This window comes from Aythya marila (genome assembly GCF_965140915.1).
Source record: "Aythya marila genome assembly, chromosome: 7".
Taxonomy (NCBI): domain Eukaryota; kingdom Metazoa; phylum Chordata; class Aves; order Anseriformes; family Anatidae; genus Aythya; species Aythya marila.
Window position 1 is genome coordinate 30,589,218 of NC_139048.1, and position 17,892 is coordinate 30,607,109.

General features: G+C 39.2%; 1 protein-coding gene across 1 annotated transcript in view; it reads right to left on the minus strand.

The window, feature by feature from the left end:
• Positions 1–17,892, minus strand: part of PCDH15 (protocadherin related 15) — a 731,645-nt gene that overhangs the window by 211,764 nt on the left and 501,989 nt on the right. The window contains exons 13-14 of the mRNA XM_082765483.1: positions 13,281–13,389; positions 7,407–7,519 (exon numbers count right to left, since the gene is read on the minus strand). Of these exons, the coding sequence (XP_082621609.1) occupies positions 7,407–7,519; positions 13,281–13,389 (222 nt within the window). The remainder of the gene's footprint in view (positions 1–7,406; positions 7,520–13,280; positions 13,390–17,892) is intronic.

Consider the following 17,892-nt stretch of genomic DNA (forward strand, 5'->3'; position numbering starts at 1 on the left):
GTAATCCCTTCCAAATCTTGTGCTCACCTCCTTTCCAAAGACCACCAAAATCCTCTGAGCTTTCCCTGCCGCTGGTTATACCGTAGCATTTCACTAGATACAGCAAAAGAAGGAAAAGTCTCTGGCAAATGCATGCGATAGCTTGCTGAAAGAGGTGTAGTACTGGAGAAAAGCAGGCAGGCCACTTCGCAATTTATATTTAACACAAGAACAAGGGAAGAGCCCAGGAACTTCAGACACTCAAACTTAACTTCAAGCTGTGAAGAAGATAGAAACGTTATATAGCATTTAAACCAATGTAACTGAAAAAGGAGCAGTCACTACAGATTCAGAGAAGGAAGGTCAGTTCTGGAAAACTTTTTCTTTTAAGTGTATGACTGAATTGAGAAATAAAGGTAAAACTAGGAACATAATTTATCTCTCTATATAGGGTAACCATAAGGATTGTACATCACATGCTGGATTAATGTACAAGGTCAGAAAGGACAGCATAAGGAAAGAACTACTGAAATGGATTAAAAATTGGCTTGAGGACAAACAGTACCAAGTATCTTCAGAACACAGAATAAATTTGACTTTACTGTCAGTGAAGCTTGTCATGTGACAGTGAAATGATATTGGCACATAATGTGTCTAGACAGCATGTTTAAAAAAACCCAAAACATACATTTCTATTTCATGTGTCAAGGGTAAGAGACTTCAGTATCAGACTACAATGCTGTAAGTGCAATGAACAGTAATACTTACAGCTGACCATCTTTCCACAGAATAAAACCTTCTCCTTCCCTATAATAAAAGAAAATGCCAACTACAAAGTCATTATGCCAAATTGTAAGTGATGGATGGAATAAAAAAAGAAGAAAAAAAAGCCTGTTTACTGCAGAGAGGAAATGCAACTATTTCTGTAAATGAAAACCATTACAGAGCTTACCATTTATGGATTTTAATATTTCTGTTGCTCTGTGCATAATGACACATAATTTAAGGGTCAATCTTCACTCACAGTTGCTGGTCTTGTCTAATGTGTATCTGTGATTTAATGCTCTAAATGCAAGGAAAAACATTTACCATGCTGAGATGCTGCCAAACAAGAACAAACACGTATTTTCAATGCGTATGTGCCAATGCTGGGAGAAGACTGCCTTCTCCACGATATGAAGAATTTTATTGATATATTGGAAAGGTTCTGAAGAAGAATTTTCCTGCAACTTTTTTTTTTTTTTCACCTATCCTTAATCACAATTGCTAACCCTGCACTCAGGTTTTCTTTTCTACAAGAATTCTCATTGCTTTATTGCTCACAAGACTGATAAAAAGGACACCTTAAACAGAACAGAAATTTCCAGATTTTTTTGGACTAGGTACACTTGTGTAACAGCAATAAGCAACAAGAAGTAATTGAATACTGAGTTCACAGAAGGGATGAACATTTGAAAAGCCAATTTAAGAAGCAGTTATTGTACTTAATACCTACAGGAGATGCACAGCAGTTCAGCCAAACTAATGATTTTGTAGATTTCATCATTGTCAGGAAGTGGATTGAGCAACTATTTAATGAAAAACCATTTCTTCCATTCTTTTTCTAATCTGTCGCCATGAGTACAAAAACACTCTCATTTGTTCAGTTCATGATCTATTTTGAGGCAGAGCAATCACCCTGTTTCCCATTATAGCTGATGCCTCTAACATTGTGTCAGAACCACAGAGGAGATTATCTTCTGTTGTATTTCAAAAGAGAAAGACAAAAACAAAGCAGTTCCAGAACAAGGGCAATACATTTTTGGAAAACCACACTTATCACGTGGGCTTTATTTTATTTTCCACTTTCCACAAAAGAGAAATTTGGGAGAAAAAAGCGAAAGTCATAACTTAGGAGGACATGGGTTTTCCCCCATATAGGTTACTTTCTAGAGATTAGTTCAATAGCAAACACCGTGAAGATTCTTTTTTCTCTGTTTCTTAAAGTTCTCATCAGCATCAGCCCTCACACATCATTCAAACTGAGAAGTCTTCATATTTATATGTATACATGTATAGCTATAATTTATTCCTCACACTGATTAAACCAAATAAGTCTTTAGTCTTCCTGCTGAAATTCCTATTTGCTGCCATTGTAAAATTCAGAAAAACAAAGAAGAATAAGCATGCATCCTTAAGTGCAGGAAAATACATTTTTTATGATGCACTGGAAAAGGGGGACAGTGAGATCCACCCTGAACAAAGATAACAACTAAAGATCAACAAATACACAGAGTCAAGAGATCAAAGTAGGATGAGAAGAGTTGGAGGCTGACATTATTACAAAAACTACCAAACACTGCACATATGAAGTTTTTGAAGAGGTGAAAAAAGTCAGAATTATGGACTTAAGTCACAAAACCCATATACTTGGCACAATTTCTTTAACAGCAGTCCATCACACTTCCAAGTGACATCACACTTGCAAGCAGCAGCCACATACAAAGGCCTAGAACAGAACATAAGCAGCTCAGATTCCTAAATGGGAAGTTCTCTCACTTTCTCCATGGATTTTTCCTCCAGGAAGCTGCCCTGCCTCACCTCCCCTTGAGCCCATGTCCACCTCCAGCCCCACACTGCTGCCTGTCAAAGGCCTCCACAGACAGACCGCCGGAGATGCACGATCTCCTTCTGCCTGCTTTCAACTTGCAAGCTGCTTGTTTCCTTTGATAACTCCCAGCTTTTGCACTGCACAAGGAGGGAACTACTGATTCCTCTTTGCTCTCAGGACTGTGATGGTATATTTCATACGTGTCTTCCCCCCTGCCCTGGTTCAGAACTGCTTCAGTTCTGCTCTGTCCTGTCCATGACAGAGACCAGTTACACACACAGCCTGGATCCATACTGTACCACAGTGATCCTCCTCTGTTCTCTTCTCCATTTTTTGTATTATTTTCTAACATTCAACTTGCTGTTGCTGGACAGCCACAGATCACTGAGCCAACCTTCACACTCAGTTATCACTTAAAACACCCACAGCTCATTCCCGAGTGAGGCCAGAACCCCTCATTTTGTGTATAAGGCCAGCATGGATCTTTCCTGACTTGTTTCATGCTGGTTTTAGCTATGCAGACCTTTATGTGCCTTTTGAGCAACATTTGTCCACTGTTTTGTCCTAAGACCTTGCTGAACCTGTGTCTGATCCTTCTTATATAAAATGCAACATGCCCACAACAGCCTTGACAGCATTGAGAAAAGAAATAGGCAGGGAAGCTCCCAAGAGGAGGATGATATTTGCTGCCAAGCTCCACCCATGGTCATTAAGGTGGAATTTGGTTTGACTTCGAGCAGGGCTCAGCCTCTCCACACGCCTCCTAAGCAAGTACATCTTATCCAAACCTCCTATGCCTAGCCACAGACAGTAGAAATGCCACCACCCATTTGGGAGGGAAAAAAAAAAAAAAAAAGAAAGCCTTCTAAAAATTGGACCCTGAACCAATTTTCTCGTAGTGCTGGAACTTCTAACAGTCTGTTCAGCTCGATACACCATGTTGACCTTCTGTTACCAACAAACAACGAGGAAACGCAAAACCGATACAGAATTGTTTCTATGGTATTATCTGCCACGAGGTTAATGCCAGTCTGACTGAACCACCAGCTGGGGAAAACAGATTTTGGGACAGGTATGTAAAATCTGGAAAACATTCTGCAGGGATATTCTTCAAAACATTCTGCCCAGCTGCTGCATGGTGGCTGTTACCAGCAGTGCTGGGAAGGCACCAGAAACCAGGCAACTGTGATACAAAACAGTTCTTTTGTAAGGCCTACTCCCTAAGAGCTGTAAAGCTCCCAGAACCAAGGAAAAGTCTTACCATAAAAATCAAGCTACAAATGTGACTTGAGACTGGGAAGCTTATTCCCCATTCCTCCAATTTTATTTTATTTTTAAAATCTAATTGCAGTTTTTACTGAGATGTCTAATTTACACGAATGCTTCCCAGCGACACAAATGCAATCAAGTAATGGCTTGAGAGCTGTACAGATGACATGAAAACCTACTCTCAAACTACGTTATAAATTTAATACCTGCAGTACCCATGTGTCCACATGAGATTAACAAAACATCCCTCTGTCTTTCCATCTCATGTGATAATACCCACAGTATTTTAGCCATCAGTACAAGTATCTCTAGTGCCATTAAAAACAGAAAATCAATTCTTGCAAAACAAATAAAATTTATCTAAATAAAACATATATATATATACTTCATCAGCCTTTAATTTACTTTTTTGTTGCAGGGGAAACACTCATCTGACATACAGATCTGCCAGGACTCAAAAACACAACTCAAAACTATTTACATAAAAATGCACATATTTTCTGTATGGAAAGACATTTGCAGTTATCTGGGGTATATTTTTTTCTGGAGCTGTAAAAAAATTTCTCATGCTTCAAAACTTAGCCTGTAAAATAAATAAACAAAAGCTAGGACTTTTTGTTTATCCTTGGAATACCTCAGTGGTCACGTTTTTTCCAGAAAGATGATCAAACTTTCTCTCCAAGCAGCTACCTCCTCTTCTAAAGGCAAATAGGTGTCAAATGTGAAGTTAACTCTACTTTAGAATAAACCGTCAGTGTATCTTCTTGTTACAAATTATTGACCTCCAGGAGAACGACAGCAGCTATAGAACAATGCTAAGGAAATGTAGTTTTGACTGGTTTATTATTTTATTGAGAATCCCAGCAGATGTTTAAGCAAGGCTGCATTCACAGGCTTATGCATTTTGCAGTAAGGGAGTCTCATATATGCTACAATTTTTGTTGCAGTATTAACAACACTGGAAAGCTCTTTAAGTTAAAGGCTCTAAGTTTACATGCTTCTTGTGACAGCATTGAAGTTGCCATACGGAAATTCAAATGGCATACACAAAAAGCACAAATTATTTTGTAAAGGCCTCATTGCTTAACAATGAATAGAATTGATGGGAATTTCCCAGCAGGGTGAACATTTTTTCTACCTTATCCTAAAATGCCTTCTGGAGATGGCAGGGAGGCTGAAAGAGAGCTTTCCTTGTTAAAAGTTTAGCTTTTTCACTTGTCTTCCTATTTGAGGATTAAGCAATCATCAGCAATGCAGTTTTGATGCCACAGATGAGCATACCAATTTCCTGTCCATCTTGCTTCATGCATTCTAATAATCATTTATTGACTTAACTGTCTCTTTCTTTTCACTTTTTTCTTTATTATTTTGGAAGAAAAAAAATGCTCTGTCAACATCAGAGGGACTATTTTAAAAATTACATTTAGCGAGCCCTGCAAAATTAGCATATTTTCATTTTAAAGAGAAGTATCACACGTGGAACCTCCCCTTCAGCCCCTGCATCCCCTGCCAGATAAAAGAGAATCAGGTTCAACAACACTGCGAGAAAAGCAAACTTCAGAGTATGCAACACAAGAATGTGATGATTGGATTTGGTACAAATCTGAGACGTTAAACCAGTTCAAAAGGTCCCTGAAAAACATAGCACTAAAACTTTTATTATTTTAGCAGGTGGCACATTATCACTCTTACAGACTGGTAATTTTCCTTATTATCCCCTTGACTGCACATATAACACAGCAATATGAACCTAATAATGACTATAAAAATTTCCATTAACAATGGAGCTTGCTATTTACACACACAGAATGTGGTACCAGACCAGTGTATGTGATTTTTTGACTGATGCATTGTGCTACTGTATAAGTCTGCAGAATTTTCGCACCACCACCACCACACAACAAACTGTTACAGGGTATAAAACCCGTAACTTAGCATATTTAGTTTTATAAACCTTACGTTTCCTCATCTGTCCCAGTGATAACAGAACTGCACAACAGGAAGAAAGCAGAAAAGCATATTATTATACAAGAATCAAATTGCAAATTATTTTACTCCAAGCATATATGAAGCTTTGTACTTGGATGCACAAGTACAATAGACTTTTAAAAAGGTGCAGAGTTACTCAAAATGCCTGTAAGTTGCACTGTTATTTCTCTTCTGTCATTCTGTAATGACACATTTCTCAGAAAAGACATAAAGGATCTGTCCATCAATAGACTTATTTTTACCATCTTCCCAGACAAACTGCTGCCCTGAGATGTGCCCGCAAATCTCTGTCCCCAACTCTTCTGTGCTTAATAAATGCTCAGAGACAATGCAAAAAATCCTTCAAGTTGCAAAGGCAGCAGCCAGACACTGCTTTTGCATGGCCACACAAGGGCACAGACACTGCAAGGGACTCGGGCTGCTCTGTCACACCATGTTTGTATATGCTCCTTCATCCCTCCTTATTTCAACAGCAGAAACATGCACAATTACTGCCCCCGGTACTCAAATGATTGAAATAGTGATTATTGTTTCCTCTCTGAAGGTAAAAAAAAAAAAAAAAAAAAAAAAGAAAGAAAAAATCATACTCTGATTCTTCCTGAAGAATGATGACAAACATCTTGGCCTGATGGTGTACAGTCATTAGAAATCATCTTTACTGAACTGATTTTGACAGTTCCTGCAGCAAACCTCATATCTTTGTACAATTTTGCTCTAAGTAAAATCCTTAATTTTCTGTATTTAACATGTTAAGCAATTAAACGTTCATATCACCACCTCTGATTCTTTTCCTCTTAAATGTTACATCAGCAAAGAAAGCACTGAACACAGAAATTATTCTTTGCTTGCAAAAATGGGGCTCAGTAACCAGATTAAGATTTGTTTTGAGACCATTTATCAAGACACGTTCTTCACAGCTAACTGATACGTGCTTTGATCACCAGGATCAGCTAAGAACTGCAGGCAGTTACCAAGTCAGACTACAAAAATAAGGAGAGTGGTGTATACTAAAGACGACACCAACCTTCCTCATCAATGGCAGGATCTGAAAAAAAAAAAACCTGCAGTGGTTTATGCTTTTTTTAGCAATAGAAGCTGAATGAGATCAGTGCTGGGTGTTTTTCAAAAGCTTTCTTGTTCTTAACGATCCCTAAACCAAAAAAACACATAATTGCTACAAGGTTGTGAGATGACTTCTGTTATCCTTACTCCCATATTCAGTATCAGAAAATTATCTGTATCTATGAGATTCTCCAACATGGAATGTGAACTGGAGAAAACATGAAATACAGAATTAATGCATTCATAAGACAACTGATTTAGTAAAAAGCGGGATACCACATGTATGCTTGTTTTTTTATTAACTCAGTTGTCTTGAGAATGCATCTAACATGACTCTCTCCCTTTTCAAAAGTACTTCACATCCTTATCCCTTATGACGGTGGTAACTGAAGCCTGATGGTTTAAAAAGAAAATAATCCAGGAAAGACAAGCAGGATTCTACCACATTTTCTCTAGTGCTTTTTGCTACTAAGCAGTTTTCAAAAGCATATGGAAATAAGAATTCAGTCAAAATTACCTTAATAACCAAGTCAAACTTCTGGTGCAAATCTCTGTTTATTGGTTTCAGGAGCGTGAGTTCAGCTGTTGTGAGATTCATATGGAAATACTGTGGATAATCCTCAGGAGTACCTGTAAAAAAGACACTGAAGTTTGAACAAGTCTGAAAGATTTAGTTTAACAATGCATTTTATTCATAAGTCACAAAAAGAACAAAACCCAATCCTGTTACTATAAGGATAAAACATTGCATAATGTGTACATGTAGCCTAATTGTACAATAAACAGTATGCCTTTAATAACATCATTTCCTTACTCCCTCTAATCATGAAGGTTCCTCTCAACTGGGAATACCTAAATAGTTGATAATAACAGCAGGAGCCCCCACACACCTGCAGTTGGTGGAAATTCAGCTTCTCGGGTTCCAGGAGATTAGCACACATGTAATCAGTTAAGAGGATATACAGAGAAATGATGTTTCACTGCAAATCATCTTCCACCCACCACATTTCTGAAATCCAACTTGCTAAACATACAACCGAGATTTCTCTTTTCAGCTTTGAAGTAAAGTTTCCCTTGAGGTATCATATCATGACATTAATCACAAAACAAACAACGCTACATACAGTGTTCTGCATGTGAACATATACACAAAGGAAATACATGCGGTGTTGTGATTAAGTTGTAAAGATTTTACAACTATGCTCGAGATATCCATGTTATTGCTTGAAGACAGCGCCCTGATTTTGCAATCTAAAATAGGTGCTTTAATACTTCGGCTCTTGTAGTTCTCTCGTACCCATGGACAAACTCCTGTTATTACTTCGGTACCTGTCACCTTATGAGTCTAAGAAAAGAAGTTTCTCATCAGAGGAGACACCAGATGAGACCTTATCCATGTCTACGAGCTTCCACTCATCATCAGCAAGTAGTGCCTTGATCCAGAGCTCCCAGGATACTCTCTGACCTGGTTAAAGCCAAGGCCGTCAGAGCCGGAGCGCAGCTGTGAGCCCACAGAGACCACACTGCGCCTGGCCTGTGTTGCCCAGGTATGTCCTCAGGGCACCGTGCTCAGGCCACAAGGCTCTGGCACAAGACCACGCAGACAGAAGGAGGTAAGAATTAAGCTACAGTGATTCTGAGCCCTGTGGCTCTCAAATAAAGCAAGCAAAAAGGTAGCAATGGGTGAGTGTTAATTGCCGGGGCTGGATGAAGACAACAGTACAGGATACCGTTCAGCAGCAGTCTCTTACCTACCTGACAGCACAGCCTATACCACATTTTTTTCTAAAAGAGTAAGGTATGTTCAGTCCTTGTGTGCGTATCAGAAAGCTGTACCCACCTACTGTACTCTCATGTCTTGTCCCAGTTTATTCTGGTTTCATTGCCTGACTTTCCCTCAGCTGGGGAGCTGAGACCACAGACCTGAACAGAGCAGGGCTCAGAAAGCCAAAGCTGTTAGTAACAGCATGAACTCTGGCATCTCACAGCTTAGCAGTATTACTAAAAGGATCCGAAGAAACAAAAATACGGATTAAGTGTCTAAGATCTTGAGTCATTTTAGGTCTAGGCATAGTGCGGTGTAGCAGCTGAGAGGCAGAAAGCACTTTGCTGATAGTATGAATGCCTCACTAAGTCCCCTGGGCTCCTGGATTCCTGTATCTTAAAGCAGCCATGAGAGCAGGACAAATACTGCCAGGCCAAATCCTCAGCACAGAATAACAGGCTATAAGATTCAACAGAAAAAAGACCACTTTTCTGATAAATGATGCTATTACTGTTCACCTTTGAAGTGGAATGATTAGAAACCACTTTTTGAAAGTCAGTAGCTACCCCAGGAGACAGATTACTGCCCAAACCCATGCGCAGTAATTTAATTTGTCCTTCATCATATGACAACTGTTTGCTAAATTGTGTATCTGTATATATAGGTATCACGGAATCATATATACACATACACACATAAATACACACATACATTCTGTGAATTTTTCTCTATACATCTATGCCATACACCTCTATGAAATATTTTTATGCAGAGTTTCTAACTCTAAGACCTTTTTCTCCCTCCTTTAAATTTTGACTCCTAATTAACAAATGTAATTTTTTAAGAGCACCAGGCATCCAGCAGCAGTTCTGAGCACATGGCAGATAACAGATTGCTGTACTCTTAGGAGGCTGCACTCAGATGGGTTGATGCTGAGAGTTAAGAAAAAATCAAGAAATTAGGGATAAAATTATAAAAGCACCAATAAAGAAGAAAAGAAAGAAGAAAACAGAGTTCCTTGAAGGAGAACAAATACATAAGTCAGGATGGAGATGGCTGTAAGAGGCACAAGGTGATCTGCAGCAGGGAAGATAAAGCTAACATTGTATAAAGACACCAGAAAAGAATCTGGGAGGGGGGAGGGAGACAGCAAGGAGGACAATCAGGAAAGATTAGAGTATAACATATGAGATAGAGTATAACATAATGCCTAAATCCTAGTCAATAATGCCTGCTTAGGTGCTGCCTACCACAGGAAGTCTCCAAACTCCAGGATGCCTTACATACACACTGAAAGCAAAGTTTTCCAGGAACTGCTCCTGCACAAAAACAGTTGCACCCTGACAGAGCAGAGCAACACTCAGTCTATGCTGCTGCCTGAACTGCTTTGAGAAAGGAGGAATTGCCTACTACAGCCGTAACTAGGATGATCATGCAGGACAGGACAATGGCCACAATGTGAAGAGTGCTTTTCGTGGCACTGAGGAAGGCTTTCACCTTCTTGCTGTGCATCAGGGAGCTTACAGGGTTAGAGAGAAATCCCTGAACATGTTGCTGCGTTTTTTGTCTCTGTTTAAAGATCAAACAAGTAGAACAGTTAATTTTCTGAAGCTGGTAGAAGAAATCACAGACACAGTTCCATGGTCAAATCCAGAAGCTGATGATTTAAAGGAAAAAATGACTTTTCTGAAGGACCAGACCGGAGAAAAGAAAGCCTTAAAAATACCAACAAAAGCAACCCAGGGTAGACTTTCAAATAGGACTGAGTAGTAAATGCAGAACAAGTGCAGCACAGGGTTATGATGTAGTTAGCACAAAAGAACAAAATGGGGTAAGGCTGCAGATGAGAGCAACTGAGAAGATGGGTTGGGTCCTACACTGTTTCTAATGCACACGCTACATGCAGAGGGATGCCAGGCACTCCGTGTGGATCTACTGCAATGACTCGCGCATATTAAAGTTCCTTAAAGTCAATGAATGCAAAAATTTGTGCATTAAAAAAATTCCAAGCATCAGGTTTCCAAGATATCAAAGCATAAGAGATGAATTATTACAGTTCGATTCTCTTTTCTGAAGTACTTTCTTCATGTACATTAGCCAATACTTGAAACAGAAGACAACAACCCCACTACCACTCTGCTGAAACTAGTGCTCTAATCTTAGAATGAACCTTTAGGAATATTTAAGACTTGAACTTCTATAATTTTATCAGTACGAGTCCATAACTACTTGAATAAGCACTTTCAGACATCTTGATATATCCTTTTAGAGGATTGCACTCAGAGGTCAGAGCAAGCAGAAAATGATGAGCTTGGGCTATTTCTTCATTTCACAAGCACCTTAACCCTCAAGTTACATTTGTCTTCAGCAGTGCTATGCTCGCGTGAATGTGTAGCAACTTTCACAGGCATTTTCTTCATCAAGTGAGTTTCTTAACTCCTTTTCAATGGATTGCAGGGGAACCTGTTGTTCTCAGAATTGGAGAGGTTCACTTGTACCCTCCTCACAGGAAAGACGTTTGGTGAAAGCAGCACTGAAGCATTTACCTGACACTTGAAAGGCCAGTTACCTTGAAACCATGACAGGCAGAGATCTTTATGAGCACTTAAGGACGAGGTTAGTAGGCCACATCAGGTGAAAGCGACTTATCACTGCAGTGATGCTGGGCTTTGTTAGAAAGACTTCTTGACAATATATCCTAAAGATATCAAGAAAGATGTGCAGAATTCATATATAACATCCACAGTGCCCAAAGCATGTGCCAGGACTTGACTTGTATAGGTGTGCAGCAGAAGGAAGAAAGCAGGGTAAAAGAACCACCACATTAGAACTCAGTCAAATCAAGTAAAGTTCAAAATCAATCTCATTTCGGTAAGTAGCTTATTTTCTCATTCTGTATTCACAGTTCAGACCTCCCAGTGTTTAAAAAAAGACATATCTGAGCATATAAAGAACTACATTTAGATCTAAAGCAAGGGAAAATCCATATGAGAAATATCTGCAAGGCCTAATTTCCTGTGAAACTATTTAAAATTTTCTTCAGTAAAGGCTACAATATAAATAGCACTGCATACTGGCAAAATGAAGATGGACTTAAAAACTAAAGAGAAATCCTTCTGAAGACCATGGCTCAAAAATGAGAAAAAAAAAAAAGAGTAGCCTTTCCAATGAACATTAACGAAAAAAATCAGACTGCATGTTTCTAAATTATCTCTTCCAGGTCACAACAATCACTCAAACATTAAAAATATCACATGTTAATAAACACAATTTTTATTAAGTAAACCTTCTAATGAACTTTGCAAGTTACTCAAAGAACATTAAACGAACGGGCTAAATGTTGCACTTGGACATAACTGTCAATAGCTGAACTTATAAACAAACCAAATCAGTTTCCACATATAGAAGTACTTGGTGCATTTGCTCTACAAATGTTTACAAACCTCCTTAACAAAGTAAGCCACAAGACGGCTCTCTAGCAGCAATTCATTTGGAGACAGTGTCCAATATGTCAAAATCACCTAAAAATGTGGTGTTGTTTGTAATCATAGTGAAGCTTAACGTTAACAGTTTCCTATGACCTTAACCATTGGCCAGCTCTGCATGGTATGGCAGCCATTCTTTTGTACCCTCTGAAGATAGTCCTGAAAATAACAGACATACCAATCCATCAAACCTGCTTTTTTTCCCCTTTCACAACAGACCTATCGTATACAGAATCCTGTTTGTTTGTTTGTTTTTTAAAGACAAGTAAAACTAATCAGTATGCTAATAATTAAAATTTATACTTTCACAGCAAGAAGTCCACATAGCTGCAGTTTAATGCAGTAAACATGAAACTGATGCAGTTACACAAAATACAAATTCTCAACTCCCGTGATAGACACAGGGTAGGGAAAATACTACAGTGTTAAGTCTCTGTGAAGAACAGGGCAGGTGGAGAACTGGAATTGCAAACCACCGCCTTAGGGCTTTCCATTATTAAATCATACAAGTTAAGCAATTTGAAACAGATGCCAAACAGAAGAAAGTAGCAGGAGTAAAATAAATAGCAGAATAAAAGATGTCCCCTAGCGAAGTATCTATCTCTGAACTCTTGCTACAACTGCACCCCTCTCTGACCAGAAAAGAGCAATGTCAACTAAAAACAAAAACAGCCAACCAACAAAAAAGCCACAAGGGAAAGAAAGCATGCAAGCTCACAGGCACCAAATTAAAGTTGAATGCAGTAAGACCCTTTAAGTTGCTCTGTGACAGGAGACTTTTGGAAGGAAACTGCTCTTATTGCCTTTCTGTAGAAATCTGTTACACTACTGTCTCTGCACCTGTGAATGAAAAAAATGCATTGCAACATAGCTATGAGCACAGACAAGTCTCTCTCCTTTTGCTTGCTATGTTGCTCCATTGGCCAAATCAGAAACTTCTGAATCTAATCTGAACAAATAAAAAATAATGCAGCCATTTGGAATAACTTCTACATCACAGTTAAACATAAATAGGTAAACAATGATTTCAAACATCCCACTAACCACAAAATTTATTAGGTTTCCACATTCCCAGTCAATCTTTCTCTGGTCATAGCAAAGCGACCAATCATGAGTGATAGCAAGAGTAGCAGACACCAACCAACTAGGATGGAATAGAGGATGCCCGGTCGATCAGAAGGAGGCTGGATGTTTCGGTCTTGATCTATGGCTTGTATGGGTGGAGTGACACTGATAGGGTTCACATGTGCCTGAAATGAAAAATCAGACAGATTTCAAACAAATTAGAAAGCCAGTAGGCAGGTCTTTAGGTTTAATACAAAAACATCCCACTGTAACGGATATTTGCTGAAATTATAGGAGAAAAAGTACTCATGTATTTAAGAGAATACTTACAGCACATATCTCATTGAAATCAAAAGTATGTAGATAATGTATATATTTCTACAGTGATCTTCTGTGTTTTTGATACATTTTGTCTTACAATGGTGTCTTCGAAGAAAGGCTCTAAGCTCATAAATGTTCGAGCAAATGCTTGACTATGCTACTATAAATAGTCCCTTGAATCAGACATTTGAGACATAATCACAGCAGTGAAATACAGCAAATGCTTTAAAGAAAAGAAATAAAAATAAATCCTATTTGAGAATCATTAGGAACGATACAAGAATTTATACTACAAAATAAATTCAAGCCAAAGTACCAGACATTTCAGGGACAGGCACATCTGAAAAGTTTGGACAGACACTACAGTGATTCGTACTGCAATAATGCACACCAGGATGGAGCAGTGGGGTGATCTCGCACACTGAACATGGAAACAGAAAACAAGATAAACAGGCTTTCTTATCCTATTCAAAGGCTTTCCTCTTGTTTATTATTTGTATTCCTGTTTCGTGACCCACCAAATTCAGAGCATTCCTGTATCTACTTGCAGCACGAAGCCTTCATTGTAACTCTGAATGTCTTCTGAAGCTTCCCTATGCCAGCACACTCTCCAGGGGTAACACCAGTGCTGGCATTCCCAGCGCAAAAAGAACAGTTTCAGTAACCTTGGCTGTTCAGTCACCTAGAAAAGTAGCTACTCCATTAATAAATATGTCCCAATCTTTCCTCTCCCCTTCTTGTAGCTTTTAATTGCATGGCCAAACTGTTCAATAACCTCTATGAAAAGCCAGTCACCTTTTTCTCCACATATGACTAAACCTGGCAGTCTTTGCTTTGGAGATTTCTAACACTCCACGTTCTGCAAGAGGGAACTTGAAATTTAGCATAAGAATAGGAGTGAGACGAGTCCATGCTTGGTCAAGTTTTGGCACAGCCTTTAGTAACCCCTCTGCTAAGATCTAGAAGAAATCTGCATGAGTGCTAGCGATGCCCTCGGTAAATCTATAGGGAAAAGAGATGAGCCAGGAGGAGGAAAACAAGACAAGATGGATGCAAGGGAACCTGTGAGAGGAGAGCTAATACCTCCTGCTTATGATTTTGGATACAGAGCCACATGGCTGTCTGCAGCAACACACAAACTACTCTGCCCAGGGTCTGCCCCCCAGAAGTCCCTTCCCTTGGGTTCCCGGCTCTCTGCTTAGGGCTTCTTCCACAGCTCTTAACGAACGGAAGAGGTCCTTTGCTTCCACTTATGACTCTTTAAAAAATTAAACTCTTAAAAGTGTAATGAGGAAGATGGGCTCAAAATAGGCATAAAGAAAGAGAGAAGAAGATATATTTGACATACATTTGAATTTTTAAAATGCTTTAGGACTGCACAGAAGTTACACGCTGAGAGACAAGATTATGCATAAGTGTCCAAGACAAAAAGATGCTATTTTTGAAGTCATAGATCAGTTGAAGCACTTGCAGGCAAATCTAGATTATGGATAAAAATATGCCCACAACAAAATAAATCATTTGCGAAGACTAGCTAAATTTTTAAGTCACAATTACAATATTGCAGGTCAAGCTGAAATGTCTCAGTCTATGCTAGAGAAACAGCAATGGATCTAACCTTGTCAATAATGAGCTGTCAGCTGTACCTGGCTGCTGAAAGTACACTAAAATAATACCTTGTGGATGTATAATTCAGATAGCAAGGACATGCACTCGCTTTACTTCCCAATTCAAGGAGAAGCTCAAAAGCAGCATTTAGAAAAAACACATTTGAAATTAAAGAGATTTTACTTGAACAATATGTAACACCCCATAGTGCCACCATTACACTAACTCCTCCAAACCAAAGCAATCAATTGAACAGAATGAGTTGTATGAGAAAACAAAGAATGAAAGATGAAATCCACTCTCTTTTACTCTATGCACCACACAAGTTGGTTTTCTAGGTATTGTACACACTCTGAAGCAGGCTGCTCATGAACTAGAAGATACCACACAACACAATCAGTCACAGACAGCTGAAATGCCTAGGGATAATTTAAAGCAGATTTCAATTAAATAAAATGATGTGCCTTGAAACAAAGCTAAAGGTACTTTCCTATTGTTTTAATAATCTGTGGATAATGAAAGTGTCTTTTTCACTTGAATTAGAACTATGAAAACATAACTGCACCAATGACACTCCCATTAAGTACACTAATGAATTTGCACATTTACGATCTTTCTAGTAGTTGTACATATACTTTTTATGAAAAATAATTAAATATTTGTAGTCAAAGTATGCTTTGATCAACAGAGACAATAACCATTGTTATTATCTAGGGATATTTCTTCCTTTCATGGCACTTTGGGATTGAAAAGGCTTTAGCAGGTGCTCACAGCTGCCGATGTGGCTGGAGGCAGTGGACACAACGACAACACCCGCCATCACCAGCACAACACTCCAAGAAATGACCAGGCTTTGTGTGGCCCTTGGAGAGAAAGGCCACAGCCACATCTCCACAAAGGTGGCTCTGGACTTGTGCAGAGGGGGTAGAGCCTCCTCGCAGCTCCACCGAGTGGGCACAACCCAGTTCAGGTATTGCAGAACGAGGTCTGTGCAGCCACCACTGCTTCTTACATCCAGCTTCCTTGAAAAGCACACGCACACAAAAGCACTGTCACAAGCAGCCTCAACAGAGCGCTCCATAAAATGGTGGAAACTCATTAAAAAGAGGGGAAAAAAGACTGCTGAAGAAGTAGAATGTTTGCAGGGGGGCACGACTGCTTAAGGACACTCAATCGGAAGCAAACAAAAAGCTCGTGTGGCTTTTATCGAGTCAAGCTTGAGAAAGGGCAAGGGGAGTCAGCACGACTAAGCAGCAACACAGGGAAACTGCTCAGAATAACCAGGCGTCCTTCAAAACCAGTCACATGCTCATGAAGTACATAAAAGGGTTCACAAGCTCTGGCAGGAACAGGTGTGGTTTTTTTTCTAAAAAAAAAAAGGAGATCTGACAGTACTATGGTAAAATATGCAGTCATTTATTTACTCTTTCCTCAATAGGGAAGAGATCTCTCAGTTGCTGGGTTTGGTACTAACAGACTTCCTGGCGTTCAATAATACAAATAAATAAATAAATAAAATACATTAGAAATTATATCACAAGCAATAAAATTAAAAAATTTCTTCCTCAAACAGAACTGCAACAGGAAGCCTGCCAGGGTCTGCAGCACCAACAGGTGATCAAGGCGAAAAATAAAGGAGGAAGGGAGAGCTCAGAAAAAATAAGGGAGTAGTTGGAAATCCAATTTATTTTTCTGATGCCTTGCAGGACTCACTGGAAACCAGAATACTCACTGATACTGTAGACTGAACAATCAAAAGAGTAAAAAGTCAAAATGCGCAAGTCAAAACGCAGCATTCCTATACAGAGGAATCTTCTCAGCTTTGTCTGGAGGCTGCTGAGTGCCAGCAACCATCCTTTTCACTGCAATCAGGTAAGATGTTATCGCCTGCAGGCTATGAGGACGGAGCACTGGGAATCTTTCCCTCAGCTCTTTTCAACAAAAGATCCCTCGTAAGTTACTATGAAATGAACAGTGGATACCACCGTGTTTATTCACAAATGTCATCAAATTGTGCCCATCACTAAATGGTACACACTTCCAGAAGCAGCAGCAGCTACTCTTGTCACAGGGAGGAGGACTGGAAAATGACTTGACATTACTATTACAAATTCAAAAGGGCTATAATACTTTCTGGCCCTAGAAAGGGCACAGCAAGCGTTCATTCAAATGCTTTTTTTTTCCAGCTATACTAAATGCCAAGACAAAGCTTGTATTAATTTCCTAAGCTCTTTTTGTGTCTTGCTCTTTGACCTACGTGGTTAGCCACAATTTGGCTGCAAATTGTTTCTGTTCATCAGAGAAACCAATAACAGGGCCAGGTCTGGTTGAAACAATCCCGTTTATTTGGAAGGAAAGCTAAAGCCACATTTCACTAGAGAGGAAACTTGCAGTTCTCCTGCATACATCTGTGAACACACTTAACCACGCAAACTCTTGCTGCTTTCATCAGCGAACAGACTGCCACCACACCTCTGAGGCACTCCTTTCCTTCTCTGCCTGCCACTCAGTTTCAGCATGCACACACAGATGATCTATTTCAGACAGTGACACATGGCTAGATCACAGACGTCTAAGAGAGATAACATGTTAATGAGTATAAAAAAACAATAATAGATGGTAAAGGTTCCCTGTTTTTTCTTACCTGAAAATTTCATGAAACAATCTATAGAAAGAGATCTTTAAACCAGCAAGTTATTGATTAGTCCCAAAGCTTGCAAAGTAAGCCATAAACCTCCACCTGCAGTCTTCCAACAGGG